The 25,157-nt window shown below is 39.5% G+C and overlaps 1 protein-coding gene across 1 annotated transcript in view; it reads right to left on the bottom strand.

Annotated features, from left to right (window-relative positions):
- YIPF3 (Yip1 domain family member 3) overlaps positions 1-25,157 on the bottom strand; it is a 366,566-nt gene that overhangs the window by 15,163 nt on the left and 326,246 nt on the right. Inside the window, exon 8 of the mRNA XM_044061028.1 lies at positions 10,068-10,191. Coding sequence (XP_043916963.1) covers positions 10,068-10,191 — 124 coding nt within the window. The remainder of the gene's footprint in view (positions 1-10,067; positions 10,192-25,157) is intronic.

Raw genomic sequence — 25,157 nt, 5'->3', positions numbered from 1 at the left:
GTGTGGGTATCCTTTATGAATATGGATACACCCCCTCCTTTTGTGGTGTGGTCTGGGTTTTGGGGCCGGAACGCATGATATGAGGTAAAACCTAATAGTGCCGGGGTGCTCTCAGGAGCCTTGAACCAGGCTGGTTCTGGTCTGCTGTTCCTGGGTTTGGGCTGAGAAGGCCTGGAAGAGACTGGAAAGGACCAATTCTTAGAAGACCAATGCCTACTAAATCTGGGAGGCTGTACTTGCAGGAAATCTTTAACAGTTTGCATGGATTTAGCTTTTTCCTCCATCTTTTTAAGAACTTCCGATTTGTTGTCAAACAGGCAGTCTTCGTTTAAGGGAGCATCCAGTAATTTAGCTTTAACATGATCTGGCAAGTTTTGCTCCTTAAGCCAAGCATGCCTTCTAAGTACAGACCCAGTGACAGCAGCCCTGCAAGATCCTTCTGGAGAGTCAAAACCACATTGCAAAGTATATTTACCAATTAGTTCAGCAGAATGCATTAAATCCTGTAATTCCTGTAATTCTTTATGTTCAGCACAGTCAGGAATCGGCATAATTTTCTGTTTAAGTAGTCCCATAATATGCTGGTGATACGGTAACATATGAAACTGGCAGTTTAAGGCCCTAATGGCCAAAGTAGCAGAAGTGTATACCTTCTTACCCCATCTGTCCAAGGCACTGGAATCTCTAACAGAGGGGGTAGGGTTTTTGGCAGTAGTAGCCTTAATGCCTTTAGGTCCTTGGAAATGGTCTCTGGATCTGCAGTAGGATTCTTGAAGAGGAACTTGTGAGAGTCAGGTACTCTGTAATACCTGTCAGGTTTTCTGGGAGCTACAGGTAAAGTGTCTGGGGCCAGGCTAGATTCCAAGAAGACATCATCTACAATGTCCAGAACAGGAGGGATAGCTAAAGGCCTGTGTTGAGGAAGGAGTAAGAATTCCCTAAGCCTCTTTTTGGAGTCGGAGTAATCCTGGCTTTCCCAGCAGAAATGCTCCCTAAGTGTGTGCAGTGTTTCACCAAAAGAAAAATCTTCTGGAGGAGAAGCAGACGGAATGGAATCCTCTGCATCAGAATCCTCATAGGTAGATAAGGGCAAATCCTGATAATCAGAAGAAAAAGAAATTTCAGAATCCTGATCAGAAGAATCAGAAGGAAAATCAGTTCTAGTTCTCTTACAGGGGAAGGCTGATTTCCCCTATTTAAATGAATAAGGTCTTCAGCCATTCTAATCATTTGTTTTTTAGGCATATGGGCCTGACCATGCTGTTTGGACGTCGGTTTTCTAGGCGTGGGTCGAGTTTTAGGCCTTGATGAAGAAGATGGCGTCAGTTTGAAATGCAAGTCTGTAGGCCTGAACGCACCCTCAGAAGCCGGTGCCTGCACAGCAGCTCCGGACCCATCCAAGGTAGAAACATCCGCAGGTTCCATAGTCGAAGAAGCATCTCGCGGCATACCGGACTCCGAATGGGTCTCAGTAGAGGCCTGCGAATCTGAAGTAGTGGGTATCAGGGGCTGCGAAAGCTCCTCACTGAGTACCAGCGAACTGGCGACTAGCTTAACGGAAGCGTCTTCGGCAGTTTTGGACCTATGCGGTCTGTCTCTGCCTTTATCTTTACATTTTTTTCAGAATATCGGTAGTCGGATTGCTTACCAAAGCCATTTCTGGACAGTTAAACAGAGTACCAAAATAATTTGTTGTAAAAATAGACCGACGAATGGTTCGGGGGTTGAATAAGGCACAAAACCGACAGCGAGGGACGTTGTGGTCTGAGCCTAAGCAAGGAGTACAGTACGAATGAAAATCTTTATGAGGTATTTGCTTTCCAGAGGTAAGACAATTGTTAACTTTTACTGACATCGGTTAAAGAGCAAGAAAAAGGATCCCCAATGGGGTACTTAACTTTTTTGAAGACTTCGGTTCTGAAACTTGAAAAAGAAAATTTCATGAGTCGGCCGACCGGCACTTGCGAACTGCTTCTGCTTCGGGCACCACATGGCAAGAAAGACTGATGTAATGGCGTCGGCTGCATGTTTTATACCCCTGACAACCTGACATCATGGAAGAAGAGACAGCATCCGATGCAGGAATCCAAGACTCTGGTATTCAGGCCGGCTGAGGGCTACCTGCAGGCAAATAACCCAAATGTAATGACTGCAACAGTGAAACACGAAGAACATCTTACCCTGTGTTTGGTCTTTCTCTGTTTTAGTATGGATGAAATAATAGTCAGCTTCCAAGATGGGTGGGAAGTGGTGCAGAGAAAGGAATGAACTGGCACACAGGAAGAAAATAACAGTGCTCATAAGTAGACTTTAAAGGGGTCCCTATCCGGCCCTGGTGTCTTTTCCAAAATCTGTTCACTTAATACCAATTCAGCTGTAATCTCAGCAACCAACTATGTCACCTGATGAACTTCTAAATCTAAGTCTGAAATAAATACTCGAGTATGTACCCTTCATGGTGTTCACAAAAGCATCTTCATAATAGTTTTGCATTACATGTGGCAAAAGACACCAACACTTCAGGTCTTTAGAAGTGCTCCAGTCAGAGGATCCTTTTATACTGCAAATCATCCTATACATAAGTCTGTTGGTTAAGTATACTAAACAGTTCGCTGGACTGTGAAATTCCACAGTTCTCCAAATTCAGTGTGCTCTCCTGGCCTGTTCCACCTTATGGAGAAGCACTTGATCAATAATCTCAATCCCTCTGCAGGGAGTCTGCTCTTGTCTGGTCACCCCCTCCACAGCCCTCAATAGCTCTCTTTTGGTGGTCTCAAAATTTAATATCCAGTTCTTTCCAACAAGTCACTGGCACATTATAAAAATTTCTCTACAAATTCCTTAAAATGTTCCTATTCTCCCAGTAGTACACAGGGTGCATAGACTTTACAATGAGTGAAAACTGTCCCATAAATGAGAAAAAAAAAATCTCTCCTAAAAAAAAAATCAACTTCCTGTGTTTGACGACTGACTTTGCAGACAGATGAAATCTAAATATCAATGAATCATGACTGGACAATGCAACTGGGAAAGTCTCTAGAGTGTCAACAATGTGACCGCCCTCCACTGTAATTAAAAAGGTAACTAACCTGCAGCAGAAGCAGAATTGGCATTAGCAGCCAGCACAATTATTAGGAGGCAACTGTAGAAATTTGTGAGTATCTGCCATACTAAACCATGACATATTTATTAATTAGCTTATGTTGGGGAAGAACTCTGACAGCGCACAGATATGAATGGACCTTGTTTATAAAAACTTGCTTCAATCCCCTTTCCAAGTACCTAGCACCTCCTGAGAAACATTCTTCTTTTTAATATCCTACCCCTAACTCTGCCATCTTCTTCCCTGGGGTATGCATAAACTACTAATGATAATCATACAGCCCTCTAAAAACCCTTAATGTTAATATATCTGCCTTCCCCACCCAGTTTATGTTCTAGTACTTTAAATGTTGTGCCTTCTTGAATAAGGATGGCATTCCTTATAGGTATGGTACTAAACACCCTTTAGTGATGCCACATTTTAATGCTTCTAAATGCCCACTTTCAGACTGGTAAGGCTCCTGAAATAAAATTAAGTTAGGTTTTTGACTTTTTATAATTGCAAATGCTTTAGCTTTTTTCCCCACACTATCCATTAGATACTAAAATTTCACAACAGAATTGAGTAGCTAGACATGAAAATTTTAGTTGAATTCATTAAACAGCCACCTTCATGTTTATCCCGCATCTTCTTGATCAGAAGGCATAAGACAGAAACCTCAAACTAAGGGCTAGTCTCTTCAGTTGCCATACAGTAAAACATCTGTGGTTAAGTAGCTTACTGACTAATGTTATTGCATCTACGAACAAAACTTCAAGATAACAATGAAATGTTCTAAACCACAAAATCAGCATGGAAGTTCAAACACAGACTGGCTTCAGAATTAATTTCATGGAACAATATAGGAATTTGACATATTCATCCATAGCTTAAATAACCAAATCTGTACTTCCCAATGAATACTTAGCTATGTACAAACTCTATCTACTTGCTGTTTTCAGAGGAGGCAAGACACCTCTCTCTGCTCATGCAGGCAGCCTGAATGACTTGTAACAGCACTCTGCTCAGCAGTGGGAGACAGAGTAAAAAATAAAAAAAATCCTCAAAAAGGCATCATCCACTTTTAATATCCCCAGTCCCAACCAACCAAAGTTTAAACTTTTTACCTAACTACAAATAAACTCTTTTCAACCTGAGAATAAATAAAAAGATAAAAATCTCAATAAAATTGTTTTGAAGTTATTTTCACCATAAAAATAAACACTGTTATTTTAAGAAAGGGCCTGTGAGATATATATATATATTTTTAAATGTTACCTGCACTCCAGAAAATGTTAGCTAATTTGCAGAAGTAACAGTTCTCCTAAATTTAGTTACGCCAATGTCTGCTTTCTTAAAGTTGAAAAGAGACACGCTGCACTTAAAAGGGTAATGCTGGGACAGATGCCAAGATGTAAAAGTGCCTTGGCAGGTTTATAACTGTATGAAGTTTAATACAATGTTACTGAGCCTGAATGCAAACATATATTAACAGTAAGCCCAATATTGTTCAAGTAGTCAAACCTACTGTTCAAACAGCAGTGAGAACTCCACACAGCCAATTTGTCAGGCTGTGATAACTACCAGATTCTGATGGTCCACTAAAAAGCTACTTTCTGTCTTTCAGTCGGTTAAAATGGGGAAATGGCTGCTACCCTTTCTGCACAGTGGGGTATTCATCTCCTTACCAGCCTTTTTGTGAACTGATGGCATTTGAGCAGCTGCAGGATAGTCTTCAACAGAAGACTGTCTCAGCCTTGCCTTAGCTTCCTCCAGGGAAGATGTAAAGTGATTTGTATGGTATACGAGGAGTCTATACTGCCAATTATTCCTCCTACAAAAGTGGACAGGCAGCAGAAAAAACTGCAATGCTTCAACCCCGTCTCTGTAGCATAATCATGATTTGCCAAAATCCTGTTGCCATTTATTTTAATAATATTTCAAGGCTTTCATTAAGTGTACTGGTTACAACTTGAACCAAGGTTAGACATTTTCACACTAAAGTACTGGCGCAAAAAACTCTGTGGGCACACCATATTATCACTTCTTCAGCAGGGATCTCAGCCCATTCAGCAATCTAACACTTCATGAAAGAAATGGTCATTGTTTTCTTCCCTTTCAGAAATATTCCACCAGTCTTATGTCAACAAATTTTGCCTCTAGAAATTTGAGCAAGGCTACAGCTCACTCTATTCACTGGTTTAAGTCTGAGAGGTCCGAGTTGTGCTTAGTCAACTGGTCCAAGTGAGAGGACACCATTTCTAGGTCTCCAGTCCTGGTCTTCTGGTCTGATCTTTCATTACAGTCAGCTAAAGCGGCATCTATTTTCTGCAGCTCTGCAGGAATGTAAACTTCCTATCCACAACATAGGATGGATAGTTGAGAATAGTGAGACTAGAAAGATTTCAGGTACCACTGGATCTTTCTCTTGTGTAGCATAGCAAATGGCACCATGGGAATGGTTGCTGCCATGTAACCCACAGTTCTTAAAATTTCCCTTGCAGACGTAGACAAAGGAGAATAGGGACTAAAAGAATGTGGATAAGGACTAAAAGAATGTGGATAAGGACTGAACTTTCTCTTGGGGGAGAAAGGCCATCATCTGATGGGTACTGAGTCTGCAATCAATGAACACCAGGTCCGGGAAGGGAGTCATAGAATATTTCTAGACACAGAGTGAGCCTCAGTATTTCCAGGAGCTAGACTGTGAAAGTGAGATGCAGCCATAGGGTGCCCTAGGAGGAGACCTGGATAAGAAGGTTGTCCAGGTACAGGAAAATATGTATTCCCTGTGTTCTGCAAAAGGAAATGGGTGGGGCATGACTTTGTGAAAACCCTGGGAGCAGTACATAAACTGATGACTAAAGCACAGAACTGAAAGTGCAATGAAAAAGCAGTGAACCTGAAGAATTTTCTGCATATGAGGTGAGTAAGGATATGCATCCTTCAAGTCTAGAGAGACTAAAAAGGCTTGAGGAAGGATGAAAGAAAGTACAGCTTGCAGGGAAAGCATCTTGGAAGATGGTACTTCCCAGAAGGGTGATAAGATGAGATAAGTCAAGAATGGGGTTCCAAGTGCCCTCTTTTCTGGAGACCAGAAAAAGTCTTTAACAAAAGCCTTTGCCTAGGAGCTAGTAGGGCACCAGCTCTATGATGCTCTAGGCAAGGAGATCCTATGAAAGAGGTGAAAGGAGGTGAATCCGACTGGAAGAAGGTGAGGGAACTCCCCTCAGTGAGTCATCTTGTAACCATACTAATTGATGGACAATACCTACTTGTCTGTAGTGATGAATTCCTGGAAGGGACAAAATTAGTCTTTTTTAATAAAGGAATTCCTGGACTGAGGAGAGAGAAAGAGATCAGCTGATAGTCAAGTGGAGGCTTTGACTGCAAAAAAATGCATTTCCAGATTTGGAATCTCTGACAGGTTTCTCATGAAATCTTTTCCTGGACTATTTCCTGCCCTTCTATTAGGGCTTCTGTTCCCTGTGGACAAGGAAAGTAGGTTTAGAAGGGTAATTTCTTTAATACCTAGGTACTACATGAGAACATTCTTTTTAAAGTCTTGCATCACTTTACTCTTCTCTTGTAAAGTCCTGAAAGGTCAAACAAAAGGCCCATGTGAAGGGAGAATCCAAAAGCTTGGCTTTAACATCCTTGACGAGAGAATGCAGGCAAAGCCAAGCAAATCTAACAGATTCAGAGGTTGTGGTCCAGGAAGAAGCCTCTGCAGCATCACAGCTGAATTTAATGGAATGCCTTGTCAACTGTGTAGCTTGTCTGGGCATAGAAATCACTAGTTGCTTAGTGTCAGAAGCCTTAAGGTTAGCCTTATCTTTAAGTCCCCTAGAATGGACATTTTGTAATTTAAGGCCCTAAAGGCCAAAGTGGCAGAAATGTAAACTTTTTTACTATACTTGTCCATGACCCTAGTATCTGTCTAATGTCAACACATCAGCTGCTAGTGGAAGATTAGTAGGTTTATCTTTGGAGATAAAAAAAAATAGAAGCAACTGCTATAGGCTTTTTGAAGAGAAATTTCAAGTCCTCAGGTATATTATAGAATCTAGGCTTCTTGAGAGCTGGAGGTTGGGAATCAGGAGAACTGGAAGTTGATGCAAAAGCCTCGAGGAAGGCCTCTAAAACTGGAGGAACGGGAAGAGGTCTAGAAGCCCCTAACTCTAGCAAGTTACAGTATATGTGTTATATGCCAGTCACCATTTTGAATTCCCAATCAAAATGTTGCATCATTTTAGTTTTACTCTCCCCAAAAGAAATCTCAATGGGTAAGTCAGGGGCCAAGGTTTCCTTATCATAAGAAAGCTGCTCAGCAGAATTAATTTGTGATTAGTATGCCAAGGAATCTTCATATGAACCATATTCCTCTTCCTCAAATTAAGATCCATGTTGTATATTCTGAGGGGTGGGGTAGTTAACGAGTAGAAAAAAAGCAAGGGGTACCAAAGACAAAACAGCCTTGCATAGGTCCTGTGAAAATTCAACTCATTCCTTTTCTTGAGATGTCTGTGTAGAAGAAACATGTTTGGTTTTCTTTTTCTTTTTCTTAGGGTTGATGTCAGCCCTGAAGAAGTGTAGACGGCTGGATCACTGACAGACCTTGATGAAAGTGCCAGGCACCTCTTCCCTGACAAGGATCTATGCCCACCAGTCCCTCTAAAATGGTCATCCTTAGTCCCCCTCTTCTCAACCGTATTGGTGTTAATAGTCTTGTGAGATTCCGAGAATCATACACCATACAGGCCTCCGATAGGGTTGCAGTAGCGGGTGTCTGAGAAAGAGTTGGACATATGGCAGATTCCCACAGGATCTTAATGGAAATGTTTAAATCAAACTGGGCAGTAGAAGGTTCAGGACTAGTTTTTTAAAAACACTTGGTGCAAGGCCAAGGGTTCTGCCATTTTGGTTTGTGCGAGGCGCTTGAGACGTTACATTTTTATGGATGTATTTAAGGAAGAAACCCAACTACAAAGGGTTTTAGGAACAAACAATTGTCAGATCTTACAATTCCTGTCACCTCATTCACCCCTAGACAGAATAAACACTGGGAGTGGTCACATACCCCTCTTAGCTGATTCTAACAAATCTTTCTTAAATACAAGAATAAAGAAAATTCCCAATAGGGCCTTAACTGAATATGTCTAGACAATGGTAGCAGCCAACAACACACAGAACAGACCAACGGGAGTGAAGATCCTGCATTTGGACCAATGGCAAGACAGGAGCATAAGATCTTCAGATTATGTCCACTTACGTACCCCCTACATCCACAGGCTGTACAAACATATAGAAGGTTTTGGTTTTGGTACACCAGCCGGACAGCAGGTTACCTCAGCAAGACAGCCCATCAGTATTGCAATACTGCAGCACTAATCTAAGGAAAGACAGTATACAGATACATATATGACTGAAGAATGGAGACAGCATCTGTTACCCATTTTTTGTAGGTATTTTGGAGAAGCAAAAAGGTCTACTTTGGGCAAACATCTGTGGACATGATACAAGAACACTTCTCTCTATCATCCATTCACTGGGGGTTTAGTGCTGTCCTGTTTAAGAGCTTTGGGGCACTGGATGGAAGTCCTTCCCCCCCTGTGCCAGGTCCCACACCTGCTTGACTAGCATGCACATGAGACAAAGGTTTGCTCTCCTCCGCTTGTCTATAAATCACATCACAGCTATACTGTCACGATAAGCAGGGTTCCTTGTTGCCAAATGTGTTTAACCACTCTAATGGCTAGAAGAACTGCCATCATCGCTTTGATGTTTGTGATTTTTTCCCTGAAATTCTTGCCCAAGTCCCCTGCACTCTTAGCTCTCCTGCACAGGCTCCCAATGCAAAAGTCCAAAATCTGTTGTAAGAGTTTGAGTGCTCTACTTTGAGGGGTGTACCCTGGTTCAGAGAGATTTGCCCAATCCACTAAGCCAGTTTCTTTGTGATGCATGGAAGAAAGGGAATGCTGATCCAGTTTCTGAAATACCACTGCATTTTTCTAGTGTACATCCTTGCCAGCGGAATCCCCAGCATGCAGTAGGCCAAGTACCCATACACTCTGCAGAAATCTGCTATTGGCAATTTTGTTAAAATACTGAGATAGTGGAACGTGATCTTGTTTGGAAGTAAGAAAGTTTTTTTGCTTGTCTGTGTCTAGAAAAGCTCCCAGGAAAGTAACTTGCCTTGTTGGCTGTAACCAAGACTTTTAGAGGCTCAAGGACAGTCTTATGGCCAGGAAGCAGGTCGTAGTGGTCTTTACAGTCTTTTTTTACCTCTGGCAGGGAAGCGGCAGCTATCCAGTTACAAACAGATACAGATTTACAGCTAATTTTGTATCAGTATATATCACTGTTCTAAGGTCCTGCAAGACCTCGTTCGTTGACTGCTTTGCAAACTACGGTATTATCTGTTTGTTTTGTCTGCAGTGTTTCTCCATGGGAATCCAGTGAAAATGTAACTTCCAAGCTAAACTCTCCAGCTTAGAAATATAATAAACAATGAACTAAATAAAACAAATGTATAAAGAACAGCAAAGTTTAGGTTTTTTTTCTGAGCTAGCCACATTAATTTTTAAACACTGTTTTATAGAAAATCAGTAACTACAATTAGCTCCTAATAATTATTATTATTATTTCAAATTGTCTTTTCGGTCTGTTTCTTAGCAAATGGAGTGGTATTATAGCTTAAGTGATGCCACAGTAGATAACTACAGAGTTCCTTTTGCAACTGACAACCAAATTCTTAAAATGACTTAAGTTACATACCATGTGCAATATAACCCATACTTGCAACAGTTAAGAATTACTGGATAGTTCATCACAGCAACTAATCTACTGAAATGTTATATTCTCTACCCTAGAACTTAACATTCTTTTAACCTTGCAGACCATTTACATTCAGCAGGGGGGCTTCAGTTACTACTAGTAAAAATAGCAACTCTACATTAGCATTTAATTCCACTCATTTACTCACCTTCAACAACTTTATGATAAGCAAAGTGAAGATAAAGAAGAAACAGCATATGCAGAGCAGACACAGTTCCACAAAGTATCAGCCTCTGTGTTGATCCAACTGTACGAGATACCAGGATGCTAACCTATGAAACACAGTGCAACATGTAAGAACATAATCTTTAAAATGGTACCTTTTACTGGCTGATTGTGAGTATACTTGTGTAGGCTTCGCTTACTGGAGTGTCTTGCCACCACATAATGAGGTACCAGACTTCCTGTTTTGATTCTTTTCATAATTCCATTTTGCCATGCCCTTTCCATACTACTCATTCCTTCTCCTTCTCCTGTTATCCATTTTGTTAAACTATTCCCTCACTCTTTTTTGCAGTTTTTAACTCGTTCACTCCAATGGAATTCAAGAAGTCTGCACTGTAACTTTCGATGGGCAGAGCCTAAGCCTTTTGACAGAATCAAATTATGTACTCACATTTCAAACAAATGTTAATATCTCTGGAACCACTGTTTTTTTTTTTAAAGTATAAATGGCAAACCCTTCAGCACAAACTATTTTTATAGTGGTAGTATTCTTTAGGTTCTAGGTCTTGTACTAATTTTACATTAAACACGAGTAACTATTACATTTGTAATATTTTGCAAACAACTTATAAGATCTCAGCAACCACTCAAGTTAAACGTTTACTGTCAGCAGCATTTTATTCATCTAGCTGAGAACTTTGATATGAGGCTTAGTTCCGTCTATGTTACTTGGTTTTTGAAACATTTATAAAAATGTGAAAATTATAAATATATAAATGAATCCCATAAAAACAACAGGTAATCTATCTTTATCTGCACTAGACAGAGGTCAAATATTAATGCAGCTGTGTTTGCCATTGTGTAAGCTTTAAGATGAAATCTTTTAAAACCTTGCACATAGCATGGTTTTAGAATTATTGATGCACATATGAACAAGCAATATTTGACGCCTAGAGGCGTCAGCAGGAGTTAACTGCAGATGCACCTGGAGGCATCACTCAGATGTAATAAGTTAAATACACGTTTTTATATAACAAAGAACATTTACTTGTATATATATCAGGACGCGGCCATTTTCAGACAAATCATCACATATACACACCATCCTAGACTGGTTTCTAACAAACAAGCCTAAACTCTCCTATCACTCTGGTTGCCTCCCAGACAGCCTAAGTGACCATTTCCCTACCTACCCACTAAGGAATACTGTTAATCGTACTAAACAACCAGCCTATCAGCTAATAAGGAACAAGAAAAACTTCAACCCCCAGAATTTCACGACCTCCCTCAAACTCTACAACTGGAACCCACTTAAGCATTTGTTCCTAGATGAAGCAGTAAAATGTTTCAACTCATCATTCTTAAACATCCTAAACATCCATGCACCACCAAGAACCATAAGAATAAAATCCAACTATGCCCCCTGGGTAAGTAAAGAAACCAGATCAGTACTAAAATCTAGAGACAATTGGGCACAATCTTACAAAACTGCAGACAAAACCTCTAAACAGATATATCATGGGCTCAGAAATAAGGCAAAAAAACTCACTAAGCCAGACAAAATGAACTATTATCATAACATTCAACATAAACATCGCAAAAACCCACAAAAGTTCTGCTCAGCCATTAACAACATCCTTTAGCCTGGCAAAATTAGTACACCTACCCCTACTACTAACAACATTCCTGACAACATAGCCACCCAATTTGACAAATACTTTACAGAAACCATTCTAGCCCTCTCAAATAACTACTGTAGCGCTCCTACAACTACCCTCCCTGCAATAAATAACAATAATAACAATAATAATAAGTCCTTTTCCTTGCAACCTGTTTCAACCAACTTTATAAAAAAACTGCTTAAAAAACAAACCTTCCACCCTAGCAGTCAATAAACTGCCTGCTGAGTATCTTAATACTGCTGCAGATGCAACTGCTTATCCAGTATCCATACTTATTAACCGATCCATCTTAGAACACACAGTCCCTACTATCTGGAAAACCTCTCATATAATCCCACTTCACAAAGGAGGTATCTTTACCTTTAAAAGGGGGGGGGGGGTCATGTATAAAAATATAAATGAAGCCATTTACATTTTTATACATGACCCCCCCCCCTTTTAACAATGTCACTTTAAATATTTTTAAATGTTCTTGACTGTTTAATTATTCCTGTTCATGTAGGGGGGTATTTAAGTCAGCTGTATCTATTGTGTGTGTGGTATGAAGAAGCCTTTTTTGGTGAAAACGCTTACCCACTTGTATTATCAGCTCCTTCATCATTATTAAACAAATTTTATACATTTTTATTTATTCTACGTGGTTTGTGTTTATGGTCCCATTCAGCTTTGTTCTGCTCTACTGCTGTGCCTTGTTTTTTGGATTTTTATTTGGATTTATCTACTTCAGTGGGGTGTTTGTTCCTTGGAGGTGTTTCTGTTTCTTGTTTTTTTTACAACATTATTACTTATCGACCTCCTTGGTTACATGGCTGAGGGACATTCTACCAATGTTGAACTTGCATATAGTCTGGAGATGAATCTATGGCAAGTTAACAGCTCAGAGAGGTTTCTGAGCTGTACTATGAGTGACACTAGTCCGTTGATGCTCTTTGAAGTTACTTCTGGTATTGCAACGCAGGCTGAGGATTCAGTGGATCTCTCAGGGCTACGTACAGGCATTGAGCGTCTTGAGACGGATTTCTTGAAGCTGAAACATTTGCAGGCAATGGAGAATTATACCAAGAGGGCTACAAATTCTTAAAATGCCCACTTTTGGGACACAATACCCAGAACTTCTTACAAAGTGGCAGCAATTGAATATTGAGATAAGCGTCAAGTATATGGTGTTACTGAATGACTTTTTCTCCCCTGAAGAATGTAAGTTAAGAGAGGATATTAAAAAGCAATAACGCCAATTTAATGATTGCTTCCCTACACAGTTTGTTGAGAAAGCAATGGAAGGCCTCTTAGACAGTGTGCTTCTATATGAGAAAAGGTTACTGGAGCAAAAGAAGTGTAAAATAGAGAGAGACTCCAGTGACTTTAAGAATGGCCATGTTTTATGTGGCCTAGGAGTGATGTTGTACAGAGAGGAGCTGGTAACAGGAATACTGATGTTCCACAAAGAATTAATACTGGCCCGAATAAACATGTTGATGTTATCACAAATAGTTGCGATTTACAAGCTTTACCCCCCACTGTTGTTGAAGGGAGACCACTGGATGTTCTATCTGATGCCAGTCATCCTGAAGCCCCTTTTGGTACTACTTCAGATAATAACATTAATAGGACTGGTTCTACTGTACCTATGCATAATTTATCATTGGGAACTGATGCGAGATGGAAAGTCCCCATGTCTACATCTACTATTTTAAGTGTAGGTCTAACTTAACTCTGATCATAATAGCATGACACCCCCCTTCCCTTTACTCATCAGTGGAGACAACAGGGGAGGCAGAACTTGCTTGATGAGCAGAGGGCAACAAAAACGGAAACAATCAAGAAGATGTGGGACTGGGTAGGGACACGTTAATATGGAATATTTCCAAATATGCCCTAACTCATGAAGAGACTGAATTATAAGAGAAGGGTTTGTCTTTTATTGGTCTATATTAGAATCTCGAAGGTTTAATGCTTCAAATCACTAAAGATCGAACTTTAGTGATCGAAACATTAAACCATCAAAATTCTAGTAAACCCTATATAAAAAAAAAAGAACAAAAAAAGTAAAGGGTGTTTAGGCAGGGGGGTAAGCCCCCCTGCACCCCCCACATGGGCTGCCCCCCGCTACTGAAATATACCAACTCCGAGATCACACTTCAACGGAGTATTGTGTGGAAAGGGAAGATTTCCCTTTCCTACACTGTAGCGCGATCTCAGAGTTGGTATATTTAAGTAGCGGGGGTGTGGGGGGCTTGCCCCCCTGCCTACACTCGTTAGTTTTTTTTTTTGTTTGTTTTAAAAATATTTTTATCGGGGTTTGATTGTTTAATAGTTCCGTGCATACAGTTCGATGTTTATGCATTCAAACTATTAAACTTTCGAGATTATACTATAAACTCGTCTTTTATCCCTACCTATACAAGTGAATTGACTGATACTATTTTGGACCTTAGGATAATTTACTAGAAATGTTTTGTTGAAATCAGAATTTGGGGGCACATCCAGTAACGATTTTCATCATTTTAGGAAGCCTAGTTTGTATATTCCTAATTCCCATCCTCTGGTTGATGCTTTTATAAAACTGGTTGAAGATGATTTACATAAATTAGATTCAAGTTGGAAATCTGTATCACATCCTAGGAATGTCAGGCGGTTTAATCTTAGCATGAAGCAGAGAGCTGCCTTGATAGGATTGCGTAATGACAATAACATTGTAATTAGACCAGCCGATAAGGGGGGACCCATTGTAATAATGGATAGGCTGTATTATTTTTCTACTATGAAGTCTATGTTGAATGATCATCGGTTTTATTTGACCATTGATATGACCCAAGTTTAAGTGTTGGTTCAAAGGATTAATTCTATGCTTGAAGACCTATACAAGAGTAAGCTAATCACAAAGGATATGTTTTGTTTTTTCAAAGTTGATGATCCCCTTATACCTTCTATCCAAGGTTTACCAAAAATACACAAAGACGGGGTCCACCCAACGATGAGACCAACAGCAGCTGGTCGAGGTTGGTGTGCTGAGCCCATGTCTTTGTTTACTGAAAAGTTTCTATGACCAGTTATTGATAAAAATGCCTATATTTTGAAGGATTCTAAGCTATTTTTGCTTGATCTTTATAGTTTTACCAAGCATTTACCTGATGATGCGATGTACTATTTTGTGACTCTAGATGTATAATCACTATTCACGGTTACACCAATATAGAGGGGGTTGAGCATATTCATAGATATTTGTTGCAACATGGTGAATATACAGAGTCCTTTGTTGATTTGTTATGCTCGTTGTTGGAAGTTGTCCTGGAAAATAACATCTTTGTCTTTGATGACAAAGTTATTTGCAGAAGGAAGGCGTAGCTATGGGCACTTTGTGTGCCAATAGCTACGCCAACATGTTTATGGTCACTTGGGAGGCGGACCATTTGTTTAGACTACGGGGTTTTAATACCTTTATCCTATTTTGTAGACGTTTTGTGGATGACCTCTTTTACTTGCACCGGTAGTTCAGAACAGTTGGATTTGTTCTTTAACAAACTGAATGGGCTGACTAGTTAGCTGAAGTTTACCATTACCTCTTCTGAGACTAGGATTGCATATCTTGATATCCTAATTGAGAGACTGGGTAATGGCATTATTAATACCGGGGTGTACAGGAAGCAATGCTATAGGAATACCCTTTTGCACAGACATAGTATGCACCCTGATTATGTCTTAGGAATGTTATAAAAGGGCAGGCCATGCGTGCATCAAGATTAAATGCTTCTGAAGGTTTCCAATCTAAACTAAGACAGAGACTGTTAGCAAGGGCTTACAATGATGGTGAAATTGGAAAAGGGATAGATGAAGTACCTATACTTAGGAGAAAATGTAGCACGTCCTTATTTTTCTCATTATGAAATTGATGTATCTGTACATGACAGAAGAGAAGGTAGTTATGAAGTTAAGGTTCTGTTGTTTTAAACACATGACGTTGATGTTATTAGAGAAATTATTACGAAGAATTGGGGTATATTAACTGTTGACCCTAACATTAAACAGATTATAGGGGATGCACCTACCTTCCTTTATAAGAATAAACTTAACTTGAAAAGGATGTTATGTTACCCCAGGGATCATTCTAATACGGTGACCATGGATACTATTTGTTCCACTACTCCCTGCAATCATTGCGACTAATGTAGAAATATAGATAGTAGTGGATGCTTTGTACACCCTGTAACTAAATACATGTATACATTTAATGCTATAGCTAATTGTCAAACTGAACACATTGTTTATTTGACTTACTGTGTTACTTGTGGTTCATACTATGTTGACAAGACAGACAGGATGTTTAAGGACAGGATAAGAGAGCATTTATATCATGTTAGACTTGGTTCAGGGAATAACGCTCTTTCCAACTATATTATACATGCAGGTCCGGAACATATTTTTAAATTTTTGGTCATAGAGGTCATGATACCCAACCCACGTGGTGGAGACATTAGGAATTATACAGAGGGAAGCGAGATAAGATGAATTATCAGGTTAAGGGCGGATCAGGGATTTGGCTTTAATGTCAAGGTCCCCCTGAAACCTGTCCTTAAGTCCACAGCCTTGAGAATTAAGTAGTTTCCACTTTTAATCTAAGCATTTCAGTAAAAGCTGTTAAAATTTGTTAAATTTATTTTACATTTATGTATGTTCCTTTTTGTGTATTTATGATTTATACTGCATGCTTCATTTATATTTTTATACAAGACCATTTTAACAATGTCACTTTAAATATGTTTAAATGTTCTTGTTTAACTATTCCTGTTCATGTAAGGCTGTATTTAAGTCAGCTGTATCTATTGTGTGTGTGGTCTGAAGAAACCCTTTTTGGTAAAAGAGCTTACCTGTTTGTATTATCAGCTCCTTCATTGTTATCAAACAGATCTTATCCACTTTTACTTATTCTACGTGGTTTGTGTTTATGGTCCCGTTTAGCTTTGGTCTGCTCCAATATCTTACCAATACCACAAAAGCTACCATTGCACAAACACATCTTATTTCAGCTCTGCTCTATGCCTCACCCATTCTCCTCATTAACCTAAAGAAAACTGACCTTGCTAAATTTGAATTTTAACAAAATTGCTAGGTTTGCTACAGACTCTTCTTTTAGGTCACACCACTGTACAGCACTCAAACAGATGAAGTGGCTCGAACTACTCCAACTTCTACTCTATAACCAATTCACTTTGACCCACAAGATTTTGAACCAACCAAATAAAATCTCCTTCCTTCAGAATCTCCTTCTCCCCTACACAAGTAACTGCATCCTTCAATCAAGCAACAAACTCTTAGTAAAATCTGTCAAAGCCAACAACATTGCAGGTGACTCCCTCTTCTCAAACTATATAGGTAAAGTTTGGAATAATCTCCCTGCAGATGCAACAAATATTAATAACCTTCCACACTTTAAAAAAACACAAACAGTATCTGTCCAATACCTGGCTATGTTCTTGTACTAACCCAAGATAAATACTTCTCAACCAGCAACTACCAAACACCAAATAGCATCTCATTGCTACAGCACCATATTTGAAATTCTCCTCCTAATGCTAGCTACTAACTCTTCTGTCGTTTTTTAATAACAAATCTCTCTCATTTAAGAGTATTAACACTTTTATTGGTAACCACATTCTTGATAATTGTAAAATAGCCAAAAAACTAAACATGTCACATGGACTACTAGCTGTATTGCAAATACTTCCAATGGCTGAAATATATGTTATAGAATATCTCATGATGTCTATTACTTATGTGTAAATTGTAAATTGTCTATTTACTGAACTTACTTGGATATGTTTAAACAAAATCTTTGTTTTCTGCTAAATTCTGCTTAATATGTGATCTGGTCATGCTCATGTCATCTTTTACTATTATATTAACTGTATATATCAATATTGTCTTTACTTATGTGGAGCTTTTCTCCCTGGGTCTCCGCTGAAAAAGAACCCGTGTCCAGTTAGCCCTTCCCGGTCAACAAAAGAAAAATAAAAAATAAATAAATAAAAGTATCTTTTAATCATTACACAATAAAGGCTCATTAGTATTTAAAAATGTACATGCTGATTGGACAAACCAATCAGCGTGCTCATTTTAAATCCAGCACTACTTATGGAAGGAAGGAAGTCAGCACCAGCAAAAATATGCATTCACAGTACATAGCTAGTAGCTCTCAAAGTACAAGTAACACAGTACAGCAACTGGCTATGCACCATAATACTTGTACTCCAATTATCATACAAGACCAAGTCCTAAATGCACTATCAAAAGGTAAAAATACTGCATTGATGAGTCCTGAAAATATGACTGGATGCATCTTAAATGGCATTAAGCATGACTTGGCCACCCCACGTCCCAATAACATTATTCAACCTCAGCCTCCAAACAGACTTTGTAACAAATGAATGGAAAACAGCTATAGCCATTTGTCTGCATATGGCAGAAACTTCCACAGACCCAGGAAATTGCACATCTACAAGTCTGACAAGCCTCACATCAAAGTCTTGGAAAGACTTATCATGGAACTAATCAATAAGGACATGGGGAACCTCCAAACACTAGACCTGTTTCAGCTTGGATTAGTCAAGGGCAGGTCATACTTAGCCCACCTGGTGGATTTTTTGAAAGATCACCAAAGCAATGGCTGAAAGTAAAATGGTACACCATACACCTTGACCTAGCAAAAGCTTTTGATACAGTTCTCCACTCAGGCAGAGTAGAAAAGCTACGTAAACTGGGAATAACCCCCTACGTCATTGATGGCTTGACAATGGCTCACAGGTAGAATGCAAAAAATCAAAATGGGGGAGTTACCTCCACAAAGAGGCCAGTCACCACTGGAGTCCACCAGGGTTCTGTGCTGGGACCTCTGCTGTTTGATGTCTACTTCTCTGAAGTAAAAGTCAGTACCAAAGTGTTCTGGCTGACTATGTTTGGAGATGACTGCAAGCTATTAGCAGCCATCAAATCGCCAAATGACTTGGCCATCCTGCAGAAAGGTTTGTTCTAAATAACTGGTGCCAAAATCATGGACTGAAACTAAATGTCAAAAAATGCATTATCGCATACTTTGGTAAGTCATCTACCCAGGGGAACTACTGCATTGACAATATGCCCTTATGAGTTGGCCAAGTTTTTTTGGATTTGGGAAATTATGTGGACAGTGACCCAGCTTTCGACAAATGTGTCCATTGTCATAAGAAAGTCCTTCTATACTGCACAAATTACAAAGGGACTGTATCTAGCATTAGGGATGTCACTGTCTCCCTTTACTCAGTCCTCATTAAGTCAATCATAAAGTATAATGTTCCCTTCAGCATTTATCTTTCCAGACACATGCAATAACTGGAATGCCCACAGAAATTCCTTACTAAAAGGATACAAGCACTAAACAATATGTCCTACATGGACCGACTCAAAGCCCTGTCACTATACTTGGTATCCTACAGACTACTAAGAGGTGACCCATGTCTAGCATACAAGGCATCCTTCAACCCAATACTGATGGATTTACTGCACATGAGCATGTCAAATGGCATCAGAAACATTCAAGTCTAGGGATCTAAACATTTTCTAAAACATCAACAGAAGTGTTTGGAGGGTCAGGTTTACCTAGCTGAGGACACCCCTGCTCTGGAACAGACTTCAACCATGTAAAATAAAGCTCATTCTTGTCATATTCAAGTGGAACTTGGATCTATGAATGGGAAACAGAAAATTTACCCCAGGACTGTCCCCTGTACTATTAATAGGCAGAGGCAGCTCCTAAATACGTTATCCCATGTATGGGTTCCCTCAAATTATTTATGGTATGATTCCATTTATTTTCACTAGGAGTAACACACAACTATTGACCATGAGATGTGCAAGGCCAATCTAACAAACAGGATAGGTTAATTAAAGCGTCAAAAGGGAAATTGTCTAGGCTTAAAATGACCTGCAAGAGTAGCTAGCCTAGTACTTACATAGGGTTAGGAGGGTGGCCTAATGGTTAAGGTGTTTGCCTTATAAACACAAGGTGTAGGGTTTGAGTCTCACAAAGGATAATTGGCTAGGCTTAAAATGGCTTGCAAGGGCAGTTAGTCTAGTACTAATCTATGAACCTATGAACCTATGAACCTATGAGCACAGAATGACATTTACATTGCAAGAATACACATGTAGATGCTGAAAACGTGCAGTATTGCTATTTACATTCCTCAGACTCCTCTGTTGGAGGGAATGTCTACTTATGAACAAGGGATTCAGGGAGGAACAGTGAAGAGCATTCATATAATGACATTATTTACAAAAATAACTTTTTTAAATAATGTCACTGCATAACAGCAATAATTCAGTGCTGTATGTGTGTAATGCTGGATTTACTCATGACTGGACTGTCATTTAACTCTAGCCTATTACTGCATTACTCTCAAACACCATCAGGAGAGGCACCAATTACAAAAATAATACATTATTTTGCTGTGATATAAAATTGCAATGACCTACAACAGCATGCATTTACTAACAGTACACAAATGTTTTGAAATGCACTTAAAGATGGAAACAAAACAATCAAACTTTATTGCCCCAAATATCTACCTGAGGAAACACCAACTATGTTCTTAACAGGCACAGTCCTAATTATAGATGGCAAACTTGTCAAAATCCAATTTCACTGAGTTTGTTCCTTTCCCCAGGAAAGGTGTAAGCCTAGAAGATGTTGAGGTGAAGGCACCCATAATGCTGGGTGCTCCAGGAAACACAATTTCTACTGGGGCAATCTTGAGGAAAATGGAATTTTGAGGAATCTTCCCTAGACATTTTGGGTGCAACTCTGCTCTTAACATATTGAATTCCAAGATGGCTGTACTCTGTGTAGCAGGCTGATCAGAGTTCTACCAGTGTAGAAAATAAAAATGGTATAACAAATCCAGTAAAACCTAACAATATGGGTAAAATTCAGTTACAAGTTAGTTATTACAATGCCAGGATGCCATTAAAGAAGAGACATGGGGAAAGTAAAGTAAAAAAATAGAAAAGGAGAAAAAAGTCTGGTGAGAATAGCATTAGAGCTGTTCAGCAAAAAGCAGCTCAGGTTTCAACTTTGGTACAGGAGATGGTTTCAAGTAATTTAGAGGAAAGATAAAATAAATTCATAGGTGTTGGGACTAGGTAAATAAAATTATGGAAATAACAGAAGAAGCTTTAAGTAGTTATTCAGTTGAACTGACAAAACTACGGAAATTAGAGGTTGAAATGAAAGCAAGACTACCTGCATATGAAGTTTCTCAAGAATGATTTCAAAAAAATTAAGAGTCAGTAGACAGAGCACACACACACACACACACAAAAGAAACCTAGCATTTTCTGCTATAGCAGAGAAACTGGACGAAACAGACTGCATTCATTTTATGAACATACAATAAGCAACTGGACTAGTATTCCATGGCAGGATATATTAATTGAAAGAACACATTGTGAGCATGCTCCAAATCTTGTCATGAGAAAGCAGACAATATCTGTATTAGTAAAGACGCAATCATATCAGAAAGAGTTGCTCCTGACAAAACTGTGTGAGAAGGGGAAATTATTATAAACTGGGGACACCAGACTGTTTGTGGAAAATAATTACTCACTGTACACCAGGTAGAGGATGAGGAAGTGTATCCCTGTGATCAGGGGATGTTGACAGGCAGCTGTGAGATTCAACTTACTATATCCAGCTATATTTAGAATATTTTCCCAGAGGATCAAATATGTTTTTGGACACAGAACAGGCTAAAGAGGAAATAAAAAAAATGCCCAGCAAAGAGTAAGCCAACCAGCTGAAAAGAAGCGTTTCTCATTCTTCTGACAATAACAAAGCCCACAGAGAGCTTGCCAGTGAAATCTTTCCCATTAATCCAAAGGAAAGTGACTGAATGACAGAAAAATGTCCAGGAGCTGACTTGGACTTGTACCGGAGACCTGTGTTGGGTGATTGACAGGATGAAGAAGAAGACCAGCACCAATTGAAATCAAGAAATAATGGAAGATGGTGAAAGTTGGAAACATATATTCAACAGTCATGATGAATAGGTGAATATAATAGCTTTTCATCAAGATGACTGTCTTATTAATGCTATCATAGAATGTAAATAGCAGTGCAGATATAGACAAAAAGCAAAAAATACTGAATTATATTAAGAACTGCAGGTGCAACAATGTTACAAGAGACACGCATGAAAAGTGATGAACATGGGAATTTGGCAAACAAATTATTTCAGGATGGATACTCAGCAAGGGCAAAGGAAAATGGGGGTAATAATACTGACTGTGAGAGAGGTTCCAAGAGTGAAATGAGAATAAAAAGACAATAATAGTATATGTCTGGTAATACGGGGTTATTAGCAGGGAAGGATGATTACACTGGCATGCATTTGTATTCTATCTAAAACAATTACTAATGAGCATAAGAAATAATTAGCTATCAACAGGGAATATTATTTATGGGTAGAGATTGATACCTGATCTGCAATTGTCACTATGCATCGGAGGAACCTAAAAGGAAATTATAACAAAAAAAAAACCGCAGATTTCTAAAGAAATACATGTGAATATTTGGAATGGAAAATGAATTTCCTGTCAGGAATTTACTAGCTAGAACTCGGAATTTACATATTATTCTTCTTCAAGGTACAATAACTCCTCAGAGCTGCTCTTAGTTTGGCTACTTCACCTTAGAGTTACAGAGAATCTGCTGCATCTGAAGCCATCCACTGCTAAAATAACAAAAATAAGTATCATTTTGCACTTCTGTTGTTTATTTTTACTGTATTTCATAAGAATCTTGTATTAACTATTACATTTCATGCACTTTACTAGTGTTTCAAAGCTGAACTGTTTGTTTGCACTGTTGCTGTAGTACTTAGATACACTGTGCCTGTTAGTTTTACAGGACAGTAGTATCTAGATTGTGTGGTTTCCCCACACTTGAGCTCTAAAACCAGCATTTTTACATTAAGAGGGTTTTCTGACTGCACTCTTATGACATAACTGTGCTGTAGCAAACCTATTTGAGTTGGGGGCTGTTGGCTGAAAACTTATTGTGTGTTTTCCTGACTGGTCTGAAGGCCTTGCTGTTGTAAAGCCTGTTTTTTTCTGATTCTATACAAGCCCATTGTTTGCGTGGGTTTGTGTTCAGTTCCTCAGAGCTGTTCTTGGTTTGGCTATTTCAGCTGAATGTTAGAGAATCTGTTGTGTCTAAAGCCATCCACTGCTAAAACAATGAAAATAAGTATCATTTTGCACTTCTGGTGATTGTTTTTACTGTATTTCATAAAAATATTGTATTAATTGTTACAATTCTTGCACTTTAGTAGAGTTTCAAAGCTGAACTGTTTCAAATGTTGCTGCAGTACTAATTACATTGTGTCTACTAGTTTTACAGGACAATAGTATCAAGATTGTGTAGTTTCCCTGCATATGAGCTTTAAAAAACAGCATTTTACACACTTGTGGCAGGAATGTGCTATAGCAAACCTGAGATGGGGGCTGCTGGCTGAAAGCTCAGAGTGTTTTCCTGACTGGTCTGTAGGAGGACTTGCTGTTGTACAACTACTTTTTCTGATTCTATAATAAGCCCAGTGTTTGCACCAGGCTACTCTCCATGCAGTGGTGGCTAGCAGTACCCTTTATAGATGCAAATGCTATCAGGTTACAAATCTCTTAGAGTAACTATCTCTGCAACCTTCTCCAGTCCTCCTGCTGCTCTGGAGTATCTGAGCTGCATGCATAGCAGCGTTGCCTTGTAGGACAGCTGCACTTCATATGGAGGACAGCGACCGTTCTTCGTTGATGTGCTAACATCTCAGTCCAGTAATCTCCCCATTCTTCTCTGTGGTTAAACCCACAGTAAAAAAAAAAAAAAAAAAAAAAAAAAGACACCATGGATAGACACTTCCGCGCGGCAAGAAAGACTGTAGAAGATGGCGTCGGCTGATGCTTATATACTCCAGCCGCTCTGACGTCGGAGAGAAATGCGACATCAGCCGACGTCGGACCCAGACTTTGGAATCCGGCTGACTGAGGGCTGCCTGAGGCAGGACAACCCATATGTTATGACTGCAGTTGCATTCTTGAAGGACATCCACTTAATCCTGAGAGATGTTATACTATAAAAATTGAGACATGACTCTTGCATGCTAACAAATCAAATGACAAACATGTCATCAACCACATGCACATCATTTCCCTCACTAAATAAGGTCTTGACACATAAACCCACATATGTAGAGGTACTCACAAGTAACTTACCAAAACCACAGAGGCCTCGCATATGTTGCCCTTAGAAACCCCCCTGTAAACAAAACCAAGTTTACACCAACCACTACACGTACAAATGCACAACACAGCGTCTCCATAAACAAGCCCCTAAGACAAAACGCCACACATTCAAACATCTTGGTCATGGGAGACTCCATTGTGAGGCACATAGATGCCCTCCTCACCAGGGTGGATAAAGACAGGGTTAGACACTTGGTTGCCTGTCAGGGTACAGGATTTACTAGATCATGCAGGCACTCGGGTCTCTCAACCACAAGTACCAGTAGGACTCGGTCATAGTCCATGTGGTTGTGAATGACTTGAGACATACCTCCCTGGACTATATGAAGAGAAACATGGTGGACCTCTCTGAATACCTGTTGCAGGCTGGTATAAGCCTTGCACTGAGCAGCATTCTACCCTCACCCAGAATGATACCATAATACAAGCAGAAAATGACTGACTTCAGTAATTGGCTTAGCTACTGGTGTCATTCGAAGGTGATCCAGTATTTGGCAGCCTGGGATGACATGATCGACAGACCATGCTGCTTTGCCAGAGATGGCCTGCACTTGTCAATGCTAGGCTTTCAAACACTGGCCAAGGCATTAGCCACCTCAGTGTCTTTTTAGGCAGAGCCAAACCAAAAAGACCTATCAACATAACAAATTCTTCTAATGCCAAGCTGAAGGTACTACTGCTCAATGCTAGGAGTCTTGACAAGAAACTGCACTCCATGGAAGCTCTCCTCACCCTGAAGAATGATAACATCTGTGCAGTTACAGAAATGTGGTTCAAGGCTGCACAAAGCACCCCAGCAGCTCAAGGGTACAATGCCCATCACACATTCAGGCCACTGTCTGAAAAGGAAAACACAAAAAGAGGAGGTACTTACATAAAAAACAATCATACCTCTAGATTGGTCAAGCAGTATGACTCACTTGAGCTACACCTTGTTCAGTGACCACAGGCAAAATCCCCCACCATATAATTACTAACTATAGGTCCCCAACTATAAACCATGAAAACCACTCTGCATACCTGACGTTACTAGAATCACTTACCATTCATCCCAACAGACTATTCAA

This window comes from Protopterus annectens, chromosome 1.part0 (genome assembly GCF_019279795.1).
Source record: "Protopterus annectens isolate FY-2018-M chromosome 1.part0, PAN1.0, whole genome shotgun sequence".
Taxonomy (NCBI): Eukaryota; Metazoa; Chordata; order Ceratodontiformes; family Protopteridae; genus Protopterus; species Protopterus annectens.
Note: the sequence above shows the minus strand (reverse complement) of the source record. Positions and strands in the feature narration are given on the sequence as shown.